At 40.3% G+C, this 18,500-nt stretch overlaps 1 protein-coding gene across 1 annotated transcript; it reads right to left on the bottom strand.

Annotated features, from left to right (window-relative positions):
- Positions 1-11,257: 11,257 nt before the first annotated feature.
- LOC143595315 (TMV resistance protein N-like) lies at positions 11,258-15,771 on the bottom strand. Its single transcript, XM_077074357.1, has 6 exons — positions 15,296-15,771; positions 13,991-15,092; positions 13,572-13,898; positions 13,402-13,474; positions 12,642-13,269; positions 11,258-12,377 (listed from the first exon to the last, which is right to left on the bottom strand). Exons 1-6 carry the CDS (start codon positions 15,769-15,771, stop codon positions 11,258-11,260), a joined length of 3,726 nt encoding a protein of 1,241 aa, XP_076930472.1.
- Positions 15,772-18,500: the final 2,729 nt, after the last annotated feature.

The following is an 18,500-nucleotide window of genomic DNA, read 5'->3' as shown; positions in this document are numbered from 1 at the left end:
ATGCCATCCACATGGGATGGCATCATGACAGCAGCAAAGCGCTATGTGGAAACAGAGAAGCAACTGGGTAGAGATCTCCCACAGAGCACAAACCTCTACACTCAGAAGACGAGAGAAGACAACGTCCTCACCGCCAGACTAAATAAAAAGCGAAAGCTAGGCATTTGGCAGTCAAGGGTAAACTTTGACACCTCATCCGGCTTGCAACATCGAGTGGGCGGAAGGGATAATGTACAGTCGCACCGGAACTCCAGATGGACGCCACTCACCAAAAGCGTCACTGAGATATTCGCCACTGAAGAGCTCCCATGGCCAAAGCCTCCAATAATCCGACATCGTCACGATGCTGATCAGAGCAAATACTGTGACTTCCATAAGACAAAAGGCCACAACACTGAAGAATGCATAGACGTAAAGGACATGGTCGAAGCATTTGTCAGAGATGGGACGCTCGCGCACCTCGTGGCACAATAAAGGCTGAGCAGGCGGGTGCGTATAGAACCTCAGCTGGGGAAGACACGAATCAATTCCAGCTTCAAAATCGAGACTACATGCTGCGTAAAGAACGAGATCCCGAACCAGGTGCGTATCGGCTCGATGGCACTCCCATCCCAACATGGAAGGGAGCTCATTTACACAGTCTTTATGTAAATCAATTCCAATTTGTAAAGAAAAGGCCAAGAGCCACTTCTAATGGAAATGATTCTCTTTAAGAACATCGAAGCTGATGATTTTACATTCATACTTTTCTGAACACTAATATGCCGGTTTTCACCGCATAATTACGTGAAGTCATTGCATGGGAAGGCGGTCCTACCCGCACGAACCCAATAACGTGACAAACCTTCACGCAGGTCAGTTTGGGAAATAGTTCAGCACCCAAAAATGAAAGTGCCGGTCTATCCGCATGAATCATTAAAATAATAACCTATCAACAACCGCGCGTCGAACGGTTAAACTACGCAACACTGGTGACGGCGTTCACATTACGTGAAGTCGTTGCGTGGGAAGGCGGTCCTACCCGCACGAACCCAATAACTTGACAAACCTTCACGCAGGTCAGTTGAAGGGGAAGAGTTCAATTATCCTATTAAATGAAAGTGCCAGTCTATCCGCATGAATCATGAAAGGAAACCGAACACTAACCTATCGACAACCGCGCGTCGAACGGTTCAAAACAAAATTCTTAAAAAGGATAAGGAAAACCTACACGCAGGTCAGATAAGGGTAAAGTTTTGCCATCCTACTAAGTGCAAGTGACGGTTCTACCCGCACAATCACGAAAGAGGAAGCAAGACTTCCTGTTATCAACCACGTTCAAAGGTTAACTTACCCTCAAAAGGTGAGAAAAACCTACACGCAGGTCAGATAAGGGTAAAGTTTTGCCATCCTACTAAGTGCAAGTGACGGTTCTACCCGCACAACCACGAAAGAGGAAGCAAGACTTCCTATTATCAACCACGTTCAAAGGTTAACTTATCTTAATGCCTTAGAAATTTCGAAAAGGAAAACCTACACGCAGGTCAGATGAAGGTTAAAGTTTAGCCATCCTACCAAGTGCAAGTGACGGTTCTACCCGCACAATCACGAAGGAGGAAGCGAAACTTTAACCCATTATCAACCACGTTCAAAGGTTCTTATTCTAAACACTTGGAAAATTGCTAATTTAAACTAAGTATGCAAGTCATAAGTTTATAAAGCAAGGAACCCAAAGAAGGAAATAACAATCTTATACGCAAAAAGATTAATATTTCAAGAATATATTACAAGAATGGCCGGGTAACAACCCGCCTAAGAGAATAAAACTATACAAGTCTTAGCAATGGGAAGGGATCTTCAGGATCAAGCTTCAGGGCCGCTTCCACTTAGACCCGCTCCGTCAGAAGAACGGGGTGGTTCGAGGAACGCTTTGAGGACAGCTAACCCATCATCAGCAGCAGCTACTTCGTCGACCTTTTCCACCACTGGATGCGGGAAGGCGGCGTATTGGTTCAATGCTTGGTCATAAATGGCTTCGGTATCCACATCGAACAAAGGGAAGTTGGAAGGCGGGACGCCTTTCTCAACAAACCCTAGACCAAGCAGGAAGCCGGCCTTTTCCCCATCCTCATGAGAAGCGTTGAGGGCTGCGGTCATAGCATCATCGTAAGAGGTCTCTGAAAAGACCCGACGCACAACCTACAAAGAAAAAATACAAGTATTAGAACCTTTTCTTACAAAAGAAAAGCGAGAAGATAAAGCTAAACATACCTGAGGCAACGCTTCTCGAAGAAGCCATTGGAGGGCAGCTTGAGCTTCGTTATGGGCGCGTTCGGCTTCGCTCTTGTTAAGGTTGGCAAGTAAAACTTCCTTTGCGGCAGCCTCTTCGACGCCCTTAAGCTTCCGCTCGGTGTGGTCAAGCACCCCTCTTTGGTCCAAGATTTCCTGGAGTTTCTTGGCATCTTCCATTGCCAAGGCATCATGAGCGCGTTGGAGAGCCTCTAATTTGGCCTTGAGCTCCTCATTCTCCACACGCAAAGGCTCAGCAACGGCTTCAGCCTTGGCAGCCCTCTCGGTTGCGTTTCGCGCAGTCTCCCTGGCCAGCCGAAGCTGTTCATTCACAGCTTGGGCAGCCTTGGAGCGGGCCTCGAGTCGCGCCTGAACTTCAACCTCGAGGGCCTTGAAGGCCTTCTCCTTGTCGGCGGCAGCTGCCGCCAGCTGTTGGTTCTCCTCCCGAAGAGCACGCGCCTCAGATACGTCCTTGGCGCGAGCTGCTTTCAACTTGTCGTTTTCACGACAAAGCAGCTCGACGCGCGGCTGCATCCGGGCTTGGAGAACCCGAAGCTCATTGGTTAGCCTACCCTCCTGGTAGCTAGCCATGGCTTCCCCCAACGCACCATGAGGAGCAGCGTGGCGAGCCCAGTCCACGCACTCCACAGGGGTACGAAGGGTTGTTCCTCGGCGTATGTTCCATCGCGGAACATACACTTCATTGGAATCCGACACTGCAAAAGAAACAAAGGCAGTAAGGAAAAGATGATAAAAAACATAAGGGAAAAAGAAAGGAACCCTACGCACCTGTAGGGTCAATGACAGGCCGATAGCCGCCAAACCCATCACCTGAACCTAAAGGAAATCCATCCAACAGGTCAGGCAGACGGGAAGGGGGCAAAGATCGGCGGGAAGCCCTGCGCGTACCTGATGGTCCGGCCGTAGGTGCCGGTGGCGCGGGCATGGTGGCAGCCGCCGTGGTCGCCGTTGTGGTCGCCGCCGCGGTCGCCGCCTCCTCAGCAGCAGCAGTAACCGCCGGCTCCGTGAAGGATGCTGTAAAAATCGCACTCACGGCCGGCGGTGACGTCATCTCAGCCGGAACAGTTGGCTCAAAGGAACGAGCAACTGGACCAGCGGATGCAGGCGCAGGCGCCTGGGTCGACGCCTCAGGAAGGCTGACCGAGCCTACCGTCATTGGCGGGGAGGTACTCCCCTGCGCTTCACCCCGGAATGCGTCAACATCCACGCCTGCACAAAGAAGAAAGTGTTAAATTTAAGAAGTAATAAATCTGCAAAGGCATTATGATTGTACTTACGGGTTTTCTTGACCCTGAACGTACGGACGGGCGGGGAGGAACCCGATGGAGCCGGCCTCTTGGTACCGGTCACCGTCGTCTTCGTTGGTTCTCCGGAGGTAACGGTCGTAGCCTCCGGAACAGTGGTCTTCTCACCACCGGGCTTCCCCGCCACCTCTTCACTATCTGACTCCGAGTCAGATAGAACCACCGGACCAGCCGTGGAGGCCTTCTCCTTCCCTTTCCCGCCGGCAGCAGCTTTCTTCTTCCGCACCAATGGAGGAGCATCTGAGGATTCCTCAGAAGAAGACAGGTCAAGAATTCCAACAGCGGGTACAGCATTGAGAGATTGAGGAAAGAATATCGCCTTACCTGGCCGCCGGTGGCTCAGGATCTCGTGGCCCAGCGGATAGACCTCCACAAAACGATCCGCCGTTTGCTCCAGGATGGGCAACTCGCCCTCGTCCAGAGCACGAGTACCCATCCGCGCAGGACCGTCGGTTTCCCGCGGGAACAGAAGCGACTCCAAATTATTTCCCTCTGAAAGAAAAGAAACAGTTAGAAGACAAACTTGTATCAAAAAGAAAGACAAGACATACCATAGGGAATAGAGTTCAAACCGTATTCGAGAAGGATGGGAACCTGAGACGCATCCTTCCACACCCGGCTCATCCCTAACATGACCATCCCGGACTCCGCAAACCGGTAAACCGGAGATTGGATCCGGGATATCTTCGAAAACCATTCCGCCTCCTGGTAGTTGGGGGCGTGAAGGCTCGGTATCGCTTGGCCATTTTTAAACTTCATGGCAGGGGGATGGCGCGGGCAGAAATGTAAAAGAATTCCTGCTTCCACGCGCGAAGACTGCGCTCGGTGTCGCAAATCTTCAGACCCTTAATACGGGTCGTCAAGGTGTACCACCCCTGGATGCACCTCCAGGTATAGAAGGTCATCAGGCGGTCCACATGGGGCTCGATGCCCAAAATCCGGCACACCCACTCAAAATGGCGAATCTTGGCGATCGCCATGGGGTGCAGCTCGGTCAAATGAACACCGTGCCTCTCAAGGACACGGTAAACAAATTTTGTCAACGGGAATCTAAGATTCCCATAGACAAAAAATGCAGCATAAACCCCGATCTTGCCTCTGGGGGCATCATACACGGTCTGGTGGGATTCAGGAAACTCAGGCTCGAGATGATCGAGCATGAACTTCCTGACAACATACCGGTACTGATCGCCGGGCAGAGCACACTGGCACTCGCCAGCAGTACCCCTGTCGTCAGATATAGCTTCAGCATCACGAGAAGACATCTTGCAGAGAAAGAAGAGAACGATTTCGTGAGAATGCTCGATTGAATAAAGGAGTATTCGCCGGAAATCGCCTTAAAGATGAAGAGAAGAGTGAAAAGTGTGAATTGCAAATAACCCTCTACCCCTTTATATAGTAATCGCAATTAATGCGGTGAATTTAATGCGGAGGAGAGAGAAATCGAATGTGCAATGAAACTATGACACGTGGCAAAAAGCAAGCTGGCAACAGCTGTTGAAAGGACGTGTGCCAGTAATTTCGCGGCCACGCGCCCGAAAAATCGCGCCCACGCGCCTGAAAAAGCGACTGGAATGACCATGTTCTGTCACGTCACCATAACTTCCTGCACGTCCTGACACAGTCAGAAGAAACCGTCGCACGACGTTTCAGAGGTTTGGACTGTTCTGATCTTTTCACCAACTCTTCGAATTTCAAAATTCAAAATTCGAAAATATTAAACAAGTAACCGTAAGACGGATGCGGGTACAGTGTAAAGGCAAAACCCTTCACATACCTAGCACCCGCAGGGAATTGAAGCCAAATAAACCTTGGCAAACAAGTAACCGTAAGACGGATGCGGGTACAGTGTAAAGGCAAAACCCTTCACATACCTAGCACCCGCAGGGAATTGAAGCCAAATAAACCTTGGCAAACAAGTAACCGTAAGACGGATGCGGGTACAGTGTAAAGGCAAAACCCTTCACATACCTAGCACCCGCAGGGAATTGAAGCCAAATAAACCTTGGCAAACAAGTAACCGTAAGACGGATGCGGGTACAGTGTAAAGGCAAAACCCTTCACATACCGAGCACCCGCAGAGAATTGAAGCCAAGTACCTCGGCAACCAAGTAACTATAAGACGGCTGCGGGTACAGTGTTCAGGCAAAACCCTTCACATACCTAGCACCCGCAGGGAATTGACGCCAGGAATACCTTGGAAGTAAAGTAACCGTAAGACGAGCGCAGGTACAGTGTTAAGGCAAAACCCTTCACATACCTAGCGCTCCGCTGGGAATTGAAACCGAGAAGGATCTTCTGGGCAATGCTTGCGGAAACGGAAATAACATCCCCGCATAGCGGGAACGTCGAGAACTACGTTGTTTGAAGCTCCAGGATGGAATTGGTGGTCTTAACATAATTGATCACTATGTTCAAAACTACCAAAACCTCATGGAAAATCCATACAACTGGGACTCAATGCTCCTGACTTGCGAGGAGGTTACAGACCTACCCGCATCATACCCAAAGACCAAGCAGGAAACTCGGGCATTTCTGCAAGTGACAAGGACTTCCGCGGAAAGAATCCCCATGGAAAACCTTACAAAACCCTTTTCAAAACCCTTTGCTCAAGTCCAAAAGTTCACCTCACTTTATTAAACACTCATGAGAAGAACATTGGACTGGGGGGACTTGAAGAGGTAGGTCCCAGCAGAGCCCAGTTGGACCCGCAAGACTCACCTTAAACAGGGAAGTCTGCGCAGAGACCAACTGGATCCGCAGAACCAACCATGCTCAGAGACGTGACGTCCTTACGCGCAGTACGCAAGCTGGTCCCGCAGGAAATGCCTCCCAATGGTGAAGGATTCCGCCTGTCCCCGCAGCCTCGGATACAAGCCATTAGGGAAGGCCACCCGCGCAGCATGGCTACACGCACAAGGCACTTAGCTCTCGATCATTCAGTGTCACCTGAAGGAATGAGCCAAGCCGGGAGCAATCCCGCACAGAGGCGGGAGGGGGAATACTCCCGCCCAAATAAGCCAGTCCGTATACTGAAGGATCTTTTACTGTACCTGACGAGGTATGGGCGAAAGATCTGATCAGAGATACGACAGCTCACTGATACAGTATGGCGAGCAGCATGCTCCTGTACTGTATCACTATTAGCCGCTGCCTACTCACCAACTACTGTCATACCACGTGCATAGCCGGCAGTTGGTGGAAAGGGAATAGTACACAGCAGGCCTGGTCACTATCAGCCGCTGCCTACCCACCAACTACCAGCAGGGCACGTGCGTAGGCTACTGTTGATGAACAGGAACACTGTAGCAGCCGGCCATACCTCCTTGGAAACCTACCTTCGGCTATAAATACCCCAAATGGTATGATCATCTCAACATTACATTATCACATTATCATCATAATATACCTGATATCTGCTCTAGCAATCTCTTAATATACTTTTATATTTAAAGAGCAATCTAGTCTGATTCTCACGCCGGAGGGTGGTCACAAGGAGGAACCCCCCCCCTTCTCAGTGACGAGCTCACGGTGTCTGTTTTGCAGGTTATCAGAAGAACCATCTTCCAAGGGTCTAACCCCTCGTGGGAAACATCTTTCTAACCCCCAGGTTACCAGTAATCTGCCCGGGGTCCGGTTAGTGTTTCTTCAAACATGCATGATCTAGTGTTTGTTAAATACAGTAAGATGCGCGCTTAAGAATCGACGAGATGCAAATATGGTCCTTGATCCAGTATCATTGGATGACATCGGCAATGGTAAAGAGTGGTTAATTGGACGATGGATGAATACCCTGTTTTTGATAATGAGGATTTGACATGGACAACTAGAAGAGAGGCAAGCACTGAGAAGTGAGAAGCCTTAGGTAAACTGCAATTCACCTATAAGTTGATAAGTTGAGGGATCACCTACTTCACACAAATCTTCCAATATGTATACTTAAAAAGTATACCTAAGACCTTTAATCACAAGGTTTGAATCGTTATGTGAGTTTGATCTTATCATGTGGTTTTATTGGAAAGGCGCTAAAGTACGACTTCATATAGAAATCACCATTTAAGAGAAAAATGCTTCTTGAAGATGAAGTTTTTGGTTACGTCACCAGCATACCTCATATACCAATGGTTTTGCTTTATATCAACTTGAGGGAGGCATCCTGATGTATATAAAAATATACATTTTTTAAGCATCAAAAAATCTCCAAAATACTATATTTTATTATATTATCTAGTTCAAATAGCTACTTATTATGTTAATTTATATTTTCAAGTTTATGCCAGCCTCAAACAAAGAAAAGAGTGGATACACGAAGAAAAATGAAGAAATTATGTATTAGCCAATTTAACACACCTCCCTGTTCAAGAAGCACATCCCTGTGGTCACCTTTCAAAGAAAAGACAAATTCTGATGAAGCTAACACGGGGCTGGTCTCAACTAGCACACCCCCGTGGTCACCTTTTCAAAATAAAGACAGAATTTGATGAAGCTAACACGGAGCCGTGTCTCATGTAGCACGCCCCCTGTGGTCACCCTCCCAAGAAAAGACAAAAATATAAGCATCTGACATCTAAAACATACCCCCATGTCACACCCACCACTCCCCCATGCTAAGTCATCATATGTACGATGGACAAGAAATTAATGCACCTGGACAACTAGGAATGCTAAAAAGAAAATCTTGATATTTTATTCAAAATATATTTCCTTGTGTTGTACTTTGAAAAGATGAGATACATGCTATGATCAATTTCTCTAGTCTTGGTAATTCTAAAACAACAATGTTAAATACGATTGATTAGGCTGCCATGCTAGTTAAATCATACGTTAAAGGAATGTGTAATTATAGTCTACTTAAAATAAACCAAGGGGAGGTTGTGTGACTAAACTATAATCACCCAAAGTTGTTAGGATTAGTATTTGAAAATCGAAGTCAATCCTAATCTTTATACTTTACTAAAACTACTTGCTTACTTATATTGACATTTTCGTGATAGACATGAAGTTATGCATTTTACTTTCTTTTATGTCATAGGGTGATTCACTTAGGAATGTGGGGTTATTCTATCTTATATTATTAAAGCAATTTAATCACATTCATAATATTAATAATCAAAGAAGAGTTAAGTGAATTCATGATTTAGATGGTAACCTTTATATATTGATTTTCTCGTCTAAAATCCATCTACTTGTTCACCTATTTTATTTTATTATAACTTAAAAAGATTTAGTTTAAAAACACCCCTAACTGATTATTACCTTCTGTTAATTTAGAACAAAGATTAATTATTAGAAATCATTCATGTCCATGGATCGATACTTAATTCTTATCAATACGATTCTACATATAAGATAGATATTGCTTATATGTGTGTGGTTTAGTCTTAGTAGAATCATTTTATATTAAAACCTGGTTTTGTGTGAAATCAAAGAAATCAATGCTTTTTATGCATACCCACACACCACACTACATCCTTACTGTGTTCATCGTTAATTTTAATGGTGATTATGGTCTTCTTTGTATTTATAGTGATTAACTTTCCATTGATATAGTTATTGGTGGTGGCAGTTTCTGCATTCATCATAGCACTCAACGATTGGGGTTTTTTATAATACATGATTTGAATCAACACATTGGTAATACAAGATATACAAACGTTTTACCAGCATGTACAAACACATTTCAACATATTGGTAACACAATGGAATCACGCAGAAGGTTATAACAGCCTATACAAACGGTAATTTCACGCATATCACTCCCTCGGGTTCAAACAAATAGGCCTGTACTCACAATCATGCAAGCAAATCTAGTAATCACTCTCAGCGATCTGCTATCAAGGCAGGCGCATAACAGCACGATGCATATCCAATTTAAAGTTATCAAATTATAACTCAAGCACTGAATCACTAATACTTTTTAAAATTGTAGCCAATCAAAGCCACATGTCAATCTATAATCGCTGTCATTGACATAAACCGCCTGTGGTACTACGTCAGCACATACCACTTTTTTTTGTAAGTGTAAGGACCATGAGAAGATTTCAGAGTAAAATGCATGTAAGTAAACACAACACTGACCTAATTACCCTTGACATAAACATACTAAAACTACCCGAACAACTACTAGTATTGTGTAATACACTAATTGCAAATGAATACTCTAGTACAAAAGCCGTATTTTTCAATGAAGCAGTTATTGAAAAGCTCAACATCAATTGCAAAGATGTGATCACAACAAGAAAGGATGCACCGACCAATAGACCCATAACTAATACCGAATTATATTTTCGCAATCTGAGGCATACCATGTATGCTAATCACTACAACCTACCATGAAAAAGGTCGGGAGGACCTATGTTAGTGGAGCAAAAAGACAAGCATCAATTACTCCATCCAGACCTAACGCTAAAGGAATCATGCCAAAGAGACAACTCGAAGAAACAACTACCAAACAACCTCACAAACAATAGATACTAATTAACACATATCATATCAGATAAGGGTGAATCATGCAAATTAGCAAAAGAATGAAGGCGTAGAAGAACACGTATTCTAAGGCTGCAAACACTTTTTGAACATCAGCAGCACCAATCAACAACAACGTACAACTCTAGGACAATCTTTTACAATGCAAAATGCCCTTTTGAACATTAGCAACTTTGAAAAAGACATGCAGATGCTCAACCTACATCACCTTGCTGAGGTAGTAAATAAGTACAAAAACTGTATTAACCACATACAATTATGTAAACTTGGGGGCATTTTTGGTAACTCATCAAGTGGTCACAGTTATGAAATAACATAGCACGCATTCCCCATACTATATCTTTTAACTACAATTAGTGGCACATCAGTAGCCAAGTGCGGGTAATAATTCTAGTTGTAATTTATAAGGCACACAATATTTTTGAAGTATATAAATGTTATCCTTTTTTTCTTTTCTTTCAAAGTTGTAACTTATTTACAGACCAACATAAGTTACTATTTCTACTTAAAGGTGTCTTTCAAAAGAAAAACAAATGGTTTTCACTAAGCACAATGCCATTTCACCTTGTTTAATGATGGCTTTTTATGAGTAATTTAGACCATTTGAATACAAAAACACCAACTAAAACCATTAGGAGGTAAGAAAAATAAAAACTCAACAAAAAAAAAATTTACCAAAATATAGTTCAATCCTCAAGAATTCACACTTCATCAGGCGCAATCCCTTAAGTTTAATGTGTTATAATCTTACCCTTGTTCTTTGCTTTACTACCCAATCCTCTACTCATGTTTATTCAACTTCGACCAAAAAAGTAACCTACACACAAACTTATCATAATTAGTTTAAATTCTTTAACATTCTAAGCAACATTTTAATGATACAGATTTCAAGTGCTTCACACAATTCGAGATTGCAGGAAATTATTCAATGTTAGGATTAACTGTAACACACATACAATTTCAAATGAAAAAAAAAAAAGATATACAAGTTTACCTGGTTTCAGTTATTGTAGACATCCTATATTTGTTGCTAGTAGTGTATTACTTAGTTCTTGCCTGAAAATACATTTTTTGTCATAAAAATTAAAAAATTCATGAAGAAGAAATTATTATCAGGAACCAGAGAGCATACTTGTTACAATGGTTATTTGTCAATTGGCTCCTTTGGGTCTACAAAGTTAATCCACCATGCCAGTAAACCCAATAATGTGCAGACCTTTCAATGGAAAAATGCTCTGTGGAAGATGACTTATGCTTGTACCTTCTATATTTAACTCTATTAAACATTCCAAAAGTCCAAGTTCCTCCGGCAATTTCTCAACCCCAATACAATGAGAGAGGTGTAAATACTTTAAACATTTCAATTTACAGATGTTGTTTGGAATATCTCGTAAATGTTTACATTCTGTTATGATTAGCTTCTCTAAACATTCTAATTGACCAAGGTCATCAGGTAACTTCTCTAGTAGCAAACATGATTTAAGTTCAAGAGATTTTAGATGTTTCAACATCCATATGCTTTTTGGAAGATGCTTGATCACTTTAATTGACAAAGTTATATCTTCAAGATGATTACATTCTTTAATATCTAACATCTCCAAATGTGGAGTCAGCCCAAGGTTCAGGTTACTCAGCCTAGAACCACTTAAGTTGAGGAATTTAAGATTTGGACATTCAACTGGCACGTGGAGTTCTTCAAAATCATTACATCCTCCAAGATCTAACCTTTCGAGATGTGGAGTTAGACCAAGGTTAAAGGTTCTCAACTTTGAATAACCAAGGTTAAGGAATACAAGCTTTGATGGACTTTCATTAGACATATCAAGTTTCATAAAATCATTGCATCCTGTGAGATCTAATTTCTCCAGATGTGGAGTAAGTCCAAGGTTAAGTTTACTCAACTTAGACCAACAGAGGTCAATTAATTGGAGCTTTGGGCACTCAACAGGCATGTGAAGCTGTACAAAGTCATTACATCCTCTAAGGTCTAACCTTTCAATATTTGGAGTCATCGCAAGGTCAAAGGATTTCAACTTTGAATAAGCCATATTAAGAAATTTGAGCTTTGGGCATTCATCATGCATTTGAAGTTCTACAAAATTATTACATGCTCCAAGATCTAATCTCTCAAGATGTAGAGTCAACCTAAGGTTAAGGTTACCTAACTTTGACCACCGAATGTCGAGTACTTTGAGCTTTGGACACTCAACGGGCATATAAAGTTCTACAAAGTCATTACATCCCCGAAGATCTAATATCTCAAGATGTGGAGTAAGCCCAATGTCAAAGCTTCTCAACCTCGAATAACTCAAGTTAAGGAACTTGAGCTTCGGACATTTAATGGGCATGTGAAGTTCTTCAAAGTCATTACATCCTCCAAGATCTAACCTCTCAAGATGTGGAGTCAGCCCAAGGTTAAGGTTACGCAACTTTGACCAACGAAGGTCTAGTATTTTGAGCTTTTGACACTTCAATGGCATGAGAAGTTCTACAAGCTCATTACATCCTCGAAGATCTAATCTCTCAAGGTGCGGAGTCAAATGTAGGTCAAAGGTTCTCAACTTTGAGTAACTGAGGTTAAGGAGTCGGAGCTTTAGACATTCTCTAGGCATATGAAGTTCTACAAAGTCATTACATCCACCAACATATAATTTCTCAAGATGTGGAATCAGTTCAAGGTTAAGGCTACTTAACTTAGACCAACGAAGGTCAAGTATTTTGAGGTTTGGACATTCAACAGGCAAGTGAAGCTCTACAAAATCATTACACCCTCCAAGATCTAACCTCTCGAGATGTGGAGTCAGCCCAAGGTCAAGGCTACTCAACTTAGACCAACGTGCGTCGAGTGATTTTAGCTTTTGACATAAAGTATCCATTTGAAGTTCTACAAATTCATTACAACCTCGAAGATCTAATCTCTCAAGATGTGGTGTTAGCCCAAGATTAAGGTTACTCAACTTAGACCAACGAAGATCAAGTAATTTAAGGCTTGTGCATTCAACAGGCATGTAAAGTTCTTCAAAGTCATTACATCCTCCCAGATGTAACCTCTCAAGATGTGGAGTCAACCCAAGGTCTAAGGCTTTCAACTTTGAGTAAGTAGCGTTAAGTAATCTAAGGTTTGAACATTTAACGGGTAATTGAAATCCTACAAACTCATTACATCCTCCAAGATCTAAACTCTCAAGATGTGGTGCCATACCAAGGTTAATGTTTCTCAACTTAGAGCAATGGAGGTCAATCAGTTTGAGATTTGAAAATTCTATAAACATGTGAAGTTCTACGAAGTCATTACATCCACCAAGTTCTAACCTCTATATATTTGGAGTCAGTCCAAGGTTCAAGGTTCTTAACTTTGAAGAACTGAGGTTAAGGAATCGGAGATTTTTAAGAACCTATCATATGCAAACAAAAAAATATATGAATATCACTATAATGACAAATATAAACTATGATGCATAATGAAAAACAACTTGTAAACCTTCATTTTACCTTACTTTCTCCATCTTCCCAGAGTTCAGAAATGTTGCTGAAACACATTTCCAAGCTAACAAGATTATTTGCTTCAAATGTTTTAGGTAAACTCCAAAAAGGGTAATAATACCAATGTATAAATCGTAAAGAATTTGGTAAGTATTGGTAAATTTCATCAAATTTCCAACTGCTATTTAAAAAATCATTATGACCTTTACGAAGATAGAAAGATCTATTATTCACGTAAAGATATCTAAGTTCGTTCATGTTTCTAAGACCTTTCATAATGATAGTTGGATGGAGATCCCCGTGCCGTAGTTTTATGTATCTTGTTGCTTGAGTTCCCTGTAAGTAAAAAAGTAGAAGCATGATTTTTTTTTAGTTCATGACAAATAAAAATGTTAGTATTCTTCTTTACAAATAAACTTAAACCTTACCATGTCCTTAACCAATATATCTTTAAGTTCCTTCTCAATCCATAATCGACTATGTCTATGAGGTTTAGTAGGGTGTAAACGACGAATAATACTCTTGCCCATTTCTTCAACGTGGTCATGTAAGGACACACGATCATTACCAGAAATGGTTATCAAAGATTTCTGCTCAAGAACCCTTAGACCAATTTGAGCATAAAATCCACAGCTTTCAAGTATTCTGATTACTTCTTCTTTCATTTCACCTTTTAATATGCATGCAACATTTAGGAATATTTCTTTATGATCATTCTCTAAAGCAACAAAGCTTAGTTCCAATTTTTCAAAGGTTTGCTTCTCTGGAATTTTTTTTAATCTTTCTAGGGCATCTACCCATTCATGCTCAGTTTTACCACAAAGAAATGAACCTAGAGCTTTAACTGTTAATGGAAGACCAGCAGCATAATGCACAACTTTTCCCGATAGCTCTTCATAACCTCGAATTGGAGTCTCTCCCCCAAATGCATACCTATTAAACAGGCATATTGCTTCCTCGTGTGATAACAAATTCGCTTCATGAATAAAGTTCACCCGGTGAGCTGCTAACACTTGCTCATCTCTTGTTGTGATGATGATTTTACTTCCAGATTTAAACCAATTAGGCTCACCTGCTAACGCCTCAAGCTGGTCGATACGATCAACATCATCTAGAACAAGAAGAACCTTTCTACTACGCAACATCTTTTTCAGAATATTTTTTCCCGAATTAACACTTGTTACTCCGATGCTTTGATCATTTAACACATCTGTAAGAATCTGTTTTTGCAATTTCTTTAAACCAGATAAAGACTCTTTTGAAACTTCTCTTACATTCTCAACAAAGCTTGTACCTTCGAACCAAATGGCTATCTTATCATAAACCGCTCTTGCTAGAGTTGTCTTCCCACTTCCTCCCATCCCTTTGATTCCAATCATGCAAACATCATCAAAACCACTTTCTAAAGATGAAACTATAACCTTTGCACGTGTCTCCATACCTACTAATTTTGCATCGTCACTGGAATTAATCAATCGTAGCTCTAGTGAAATCTGGTCAACAATCTTTTGGATAAATTTAGCTTCATGCCTGTTTGTTAAAGAAGTGACACAATTAAGTTCAAATCCATACCATACAATCATAAATTGATAGCACAGTATATACACGTCTTTCATGTTCAATCTTTCAAAGAATAAAATTTGACTTATAATTCAACAATACAACAGGAGCCTTTTGAACATAGATTAGCTAGAAAGGAACGGAAAATATAGAATATAGCACGAACAAATTACCCATCAAGAGTATTCTTCAACTCCCACCCAGCGAGACCGGCTGCTTTTTGAAGAGCCTCTCTCCATCTCCCAGCATCTTCATTTTTATGTTTGGCAAATGCTTCTCCAACCGCCCCAATTTGTTTTCGGATTTCAGTGGGTTCCACGTCATAAAACACGGGGTAAGCAGTGTGCTCTATCGCCTTCTGGCACTCCATAATCTTTACAAGCTCGTCCAAGCACCACGTTGAAGATGCATAGTTCTTGGAGAAAACAATGATGTAAAATTTCGAGTTTTCGATGGATCCAATAAGCTCATCACTTATCCGGTTCCCTTTCTTGATTTTCTCATCATCTTTGTAAGTTTCGATGCTCTTTTGTTTAAGAGCATAATAAAGATGATCAACAAAAGTTTTACGGGTGTCTTCACCCCTAAAACTCAAAAATACGTCATATTTGAAGCTCTTTTGAATGAACGAACTTGAAGCAGATGCCATTGAATATATATTTGAATGATCCAATAAACTGATATCTTAGTTGGGGGAAATTTATATGAACTAACTGCAAACAAATTTGGAAGAGATGAATAACCCTTCAAGAGTTAACATATTGGTTGGAAGAAAATTAGCAATTACGTGAAGAAATGTAACGCCGGTCAATTGGTCAAATGGATTAGATGCCTATTTTGAATTTTGTGTTTATCTCTCTTATTTTTTCCACACGTAACCAAACGTCAAGCCGTTCAATCATTCCGTACATAATTGATTCTAATTAACTTACGTGACAAAAGAATAAAAAAAAAACAAAACATGATATTTTGTGATAATCTTTCTGAAGAATGATACGTGGTAGGTTGGCCGCCATTTTTATTTCAGGGCGGTTAGGTGGTTAAGATATAAAATGAGAGATTAATGATTCAACTTTGGTAAAATACAACAAAAAAATGGTAGGTTGGCCTTTTATCCCTATTAAATGTAGCATAAACTATATTTGTACATGAGTGTACGAGTAAAATTGGCCTGCCGTTCTATTTATTTTTATTTTTATTGTACCAGCTTTAATTAGTTGGGTCTAAATTATGAGTGCATTAACTAGTTATTTGTCAAGCTGGTTAATGGCAATACCGTTTATGGTTTTTGAGTAGAAAATCTCTAACTTGTCTAAGCGGTTTCGGTTATTAACCTAACCGGCTAAAATAACTGGTTTTTATTAAAAATTAATAATTAATTGCTAAAATCCCCTTATTATATACGATGTTCTCGATTTAAGATGTTTTTGAAATTCATAAGCATATTCCAGATATTGAGCATAAAAGGAAGTTGATGCAATTTAAAATTATAGTGGCTTGTTGGTGTATGGAATAATTTTATCTTTGATAAATAAACCGATCAAGGTTGATAATATTTTTGGAGACATCAAAGTATTAACTTTCTTATAGATTAAAAATTGGCTAGAGGTTCGAACGTAGATTAGACTAAATGGAAAGTGTTAGTTGTGTAATTGCTTTTTAAATGTATCGGCTAGCCCTTTCTAGCTTCTTGGTAGTGAGGGAGTTTCGCTTACTTTAATGGAAATTTGCGGTTTAACGAAAATAATAAAAAATAAAATAAAAACCTGCATGTGGTGCGAGAATGTTGCCAACTTTTTAAAATTCTGAAAATTAATTAAACGCGTAATGACACATGTTATTAACAATTAAAAATCTGTTTACAGAGTGGAATTTTGAATTTCGGGGTGTTTGACGTCACCCGGTTGTCAGCTAGTGACGTACCATTGGCGTGGCTTCATCCTTCACTTGGGCCTCCCGTTTTCAATTGTTCAAAAGTAAAAAACTACAATTCTAGAATCATACAGAATGACGATAAATTATTAAAGATGTTCAAAGATTGAGAAATACGATCACATATATAAATGATCATGTATTCAGGGTAGAATTATTAATATATAATACAATTGAGAGCTTTGGTGTCGCCAAGCCCCCATCGGGTTACTTGACGGAATCATATAAGTCAAGGCATTTACTTTTTTTTCGTTTTACTTTCGGTGCTGTAACAATAACGGACTGAATATCATTTTTCTTTATAGTTCTGGTATCGTAATGAACGTGATGGAAACCGGCCGAATTCGCGTAGACTCACTGTGTTTTAGTTCTGGTACCGTAACAAATGTAACAAAGACGACCAGTGCTTTGTTTTAGTTCTGGTACCATTAGGTTTTTTGTTGTTACTATTAGGTTTTTTTTCTTTGTTATTATAAAGCATTGTTTATGTAGATTGGTATTTTAGTTGATTTTGTTTCCTACGCCTCATTTTTGGTGATTCGTATTGTTTCCTATGTTTTCAAGTTAAAATTATTTTGTACATGAGCATTCATATATATATATATATATATATATATATATATATATATGGGAGGGTTATCCGCAAAACAAGTAGTTTCCTAGGAAGACTATGAATAAATCATAGCCATTGGATTATGTTAATCAATGGTTAAGATTTAAAATTACCAAAAACCGACATAGTTTCCTAGAATTACTTTTTCTCCATTATAACCGGCATAGTTTCGTATAATTGTTCTTTCACCATGGGTTGTAATGCCACATGCCAAAAATCAATTTGTTCTTTCTATTCATAGGAAAATCCTTATTTTTATTTGAACCTTTCTTTATATAATAGGGGAGGAATATTTTGAGAACATTGTTGAGTTTTAAGAACTTAAGAACTCTATTATTGGCCACACATTTAATTAAATGGATTAGATTATGTTGTTGAGATTAAATCTGATTAAAAAATCAACGGAGGAAAGAGAATAAATATGTAAGCGATTACACTAATTTTAACGTTTGTCACACATATGTAAAAAGTCGACTCGGTGCATAAAAAATTCTGTAATTTATTTACGTATATGTAACCTACATATATTACGCATGTGTAAAAAAAATTGTTGCATTGAGTTCTTTCGAGTTCTTAAAACTCAAAGTGGTTCTCATTTGAAATCTCCCCTGTATGTATGTATGTATGTATATGTATAGGGTTAGGTTAAAATAAACCAACTTGAGTTGTGAAAACTCTAGAAACCCATTCTCAATCATATGTTTTTAATTAAAGTTTGAATCTTGTCGTCCACAATTAAAGCTAATAAAAAATGTAAACATAAATATAATTTTTTTTCTCTTCTGAAAACATATATAAAAATTAGTAAAAAATATTAAAAAATAGCAAAATAA

Source organism: Bidens hawaiensis, unplaced genomic scaffold (assembly GCF_021521415.1).
Source record: "Bidens hawaiensis isolate Kalapana, Puna unplaced genomic scaffold, B.hawaiensis_p1.1 tig00044903_1, whole genome shotgun sequence".
In the NCBI taxonomy this organism is placed as follows: domain Eukaryota; kingdom Viridiplantae; phylum Streptophyta; class Magnoliopsida; order Asterales; family Asteraceae; genus Bidens; species Bidens hawaiensis.
The sequence above is the reverse complement of the archived record's forward strand: the minus strand, read 5'-3'. Positions and strand labels throughout refer to the sequence as shown.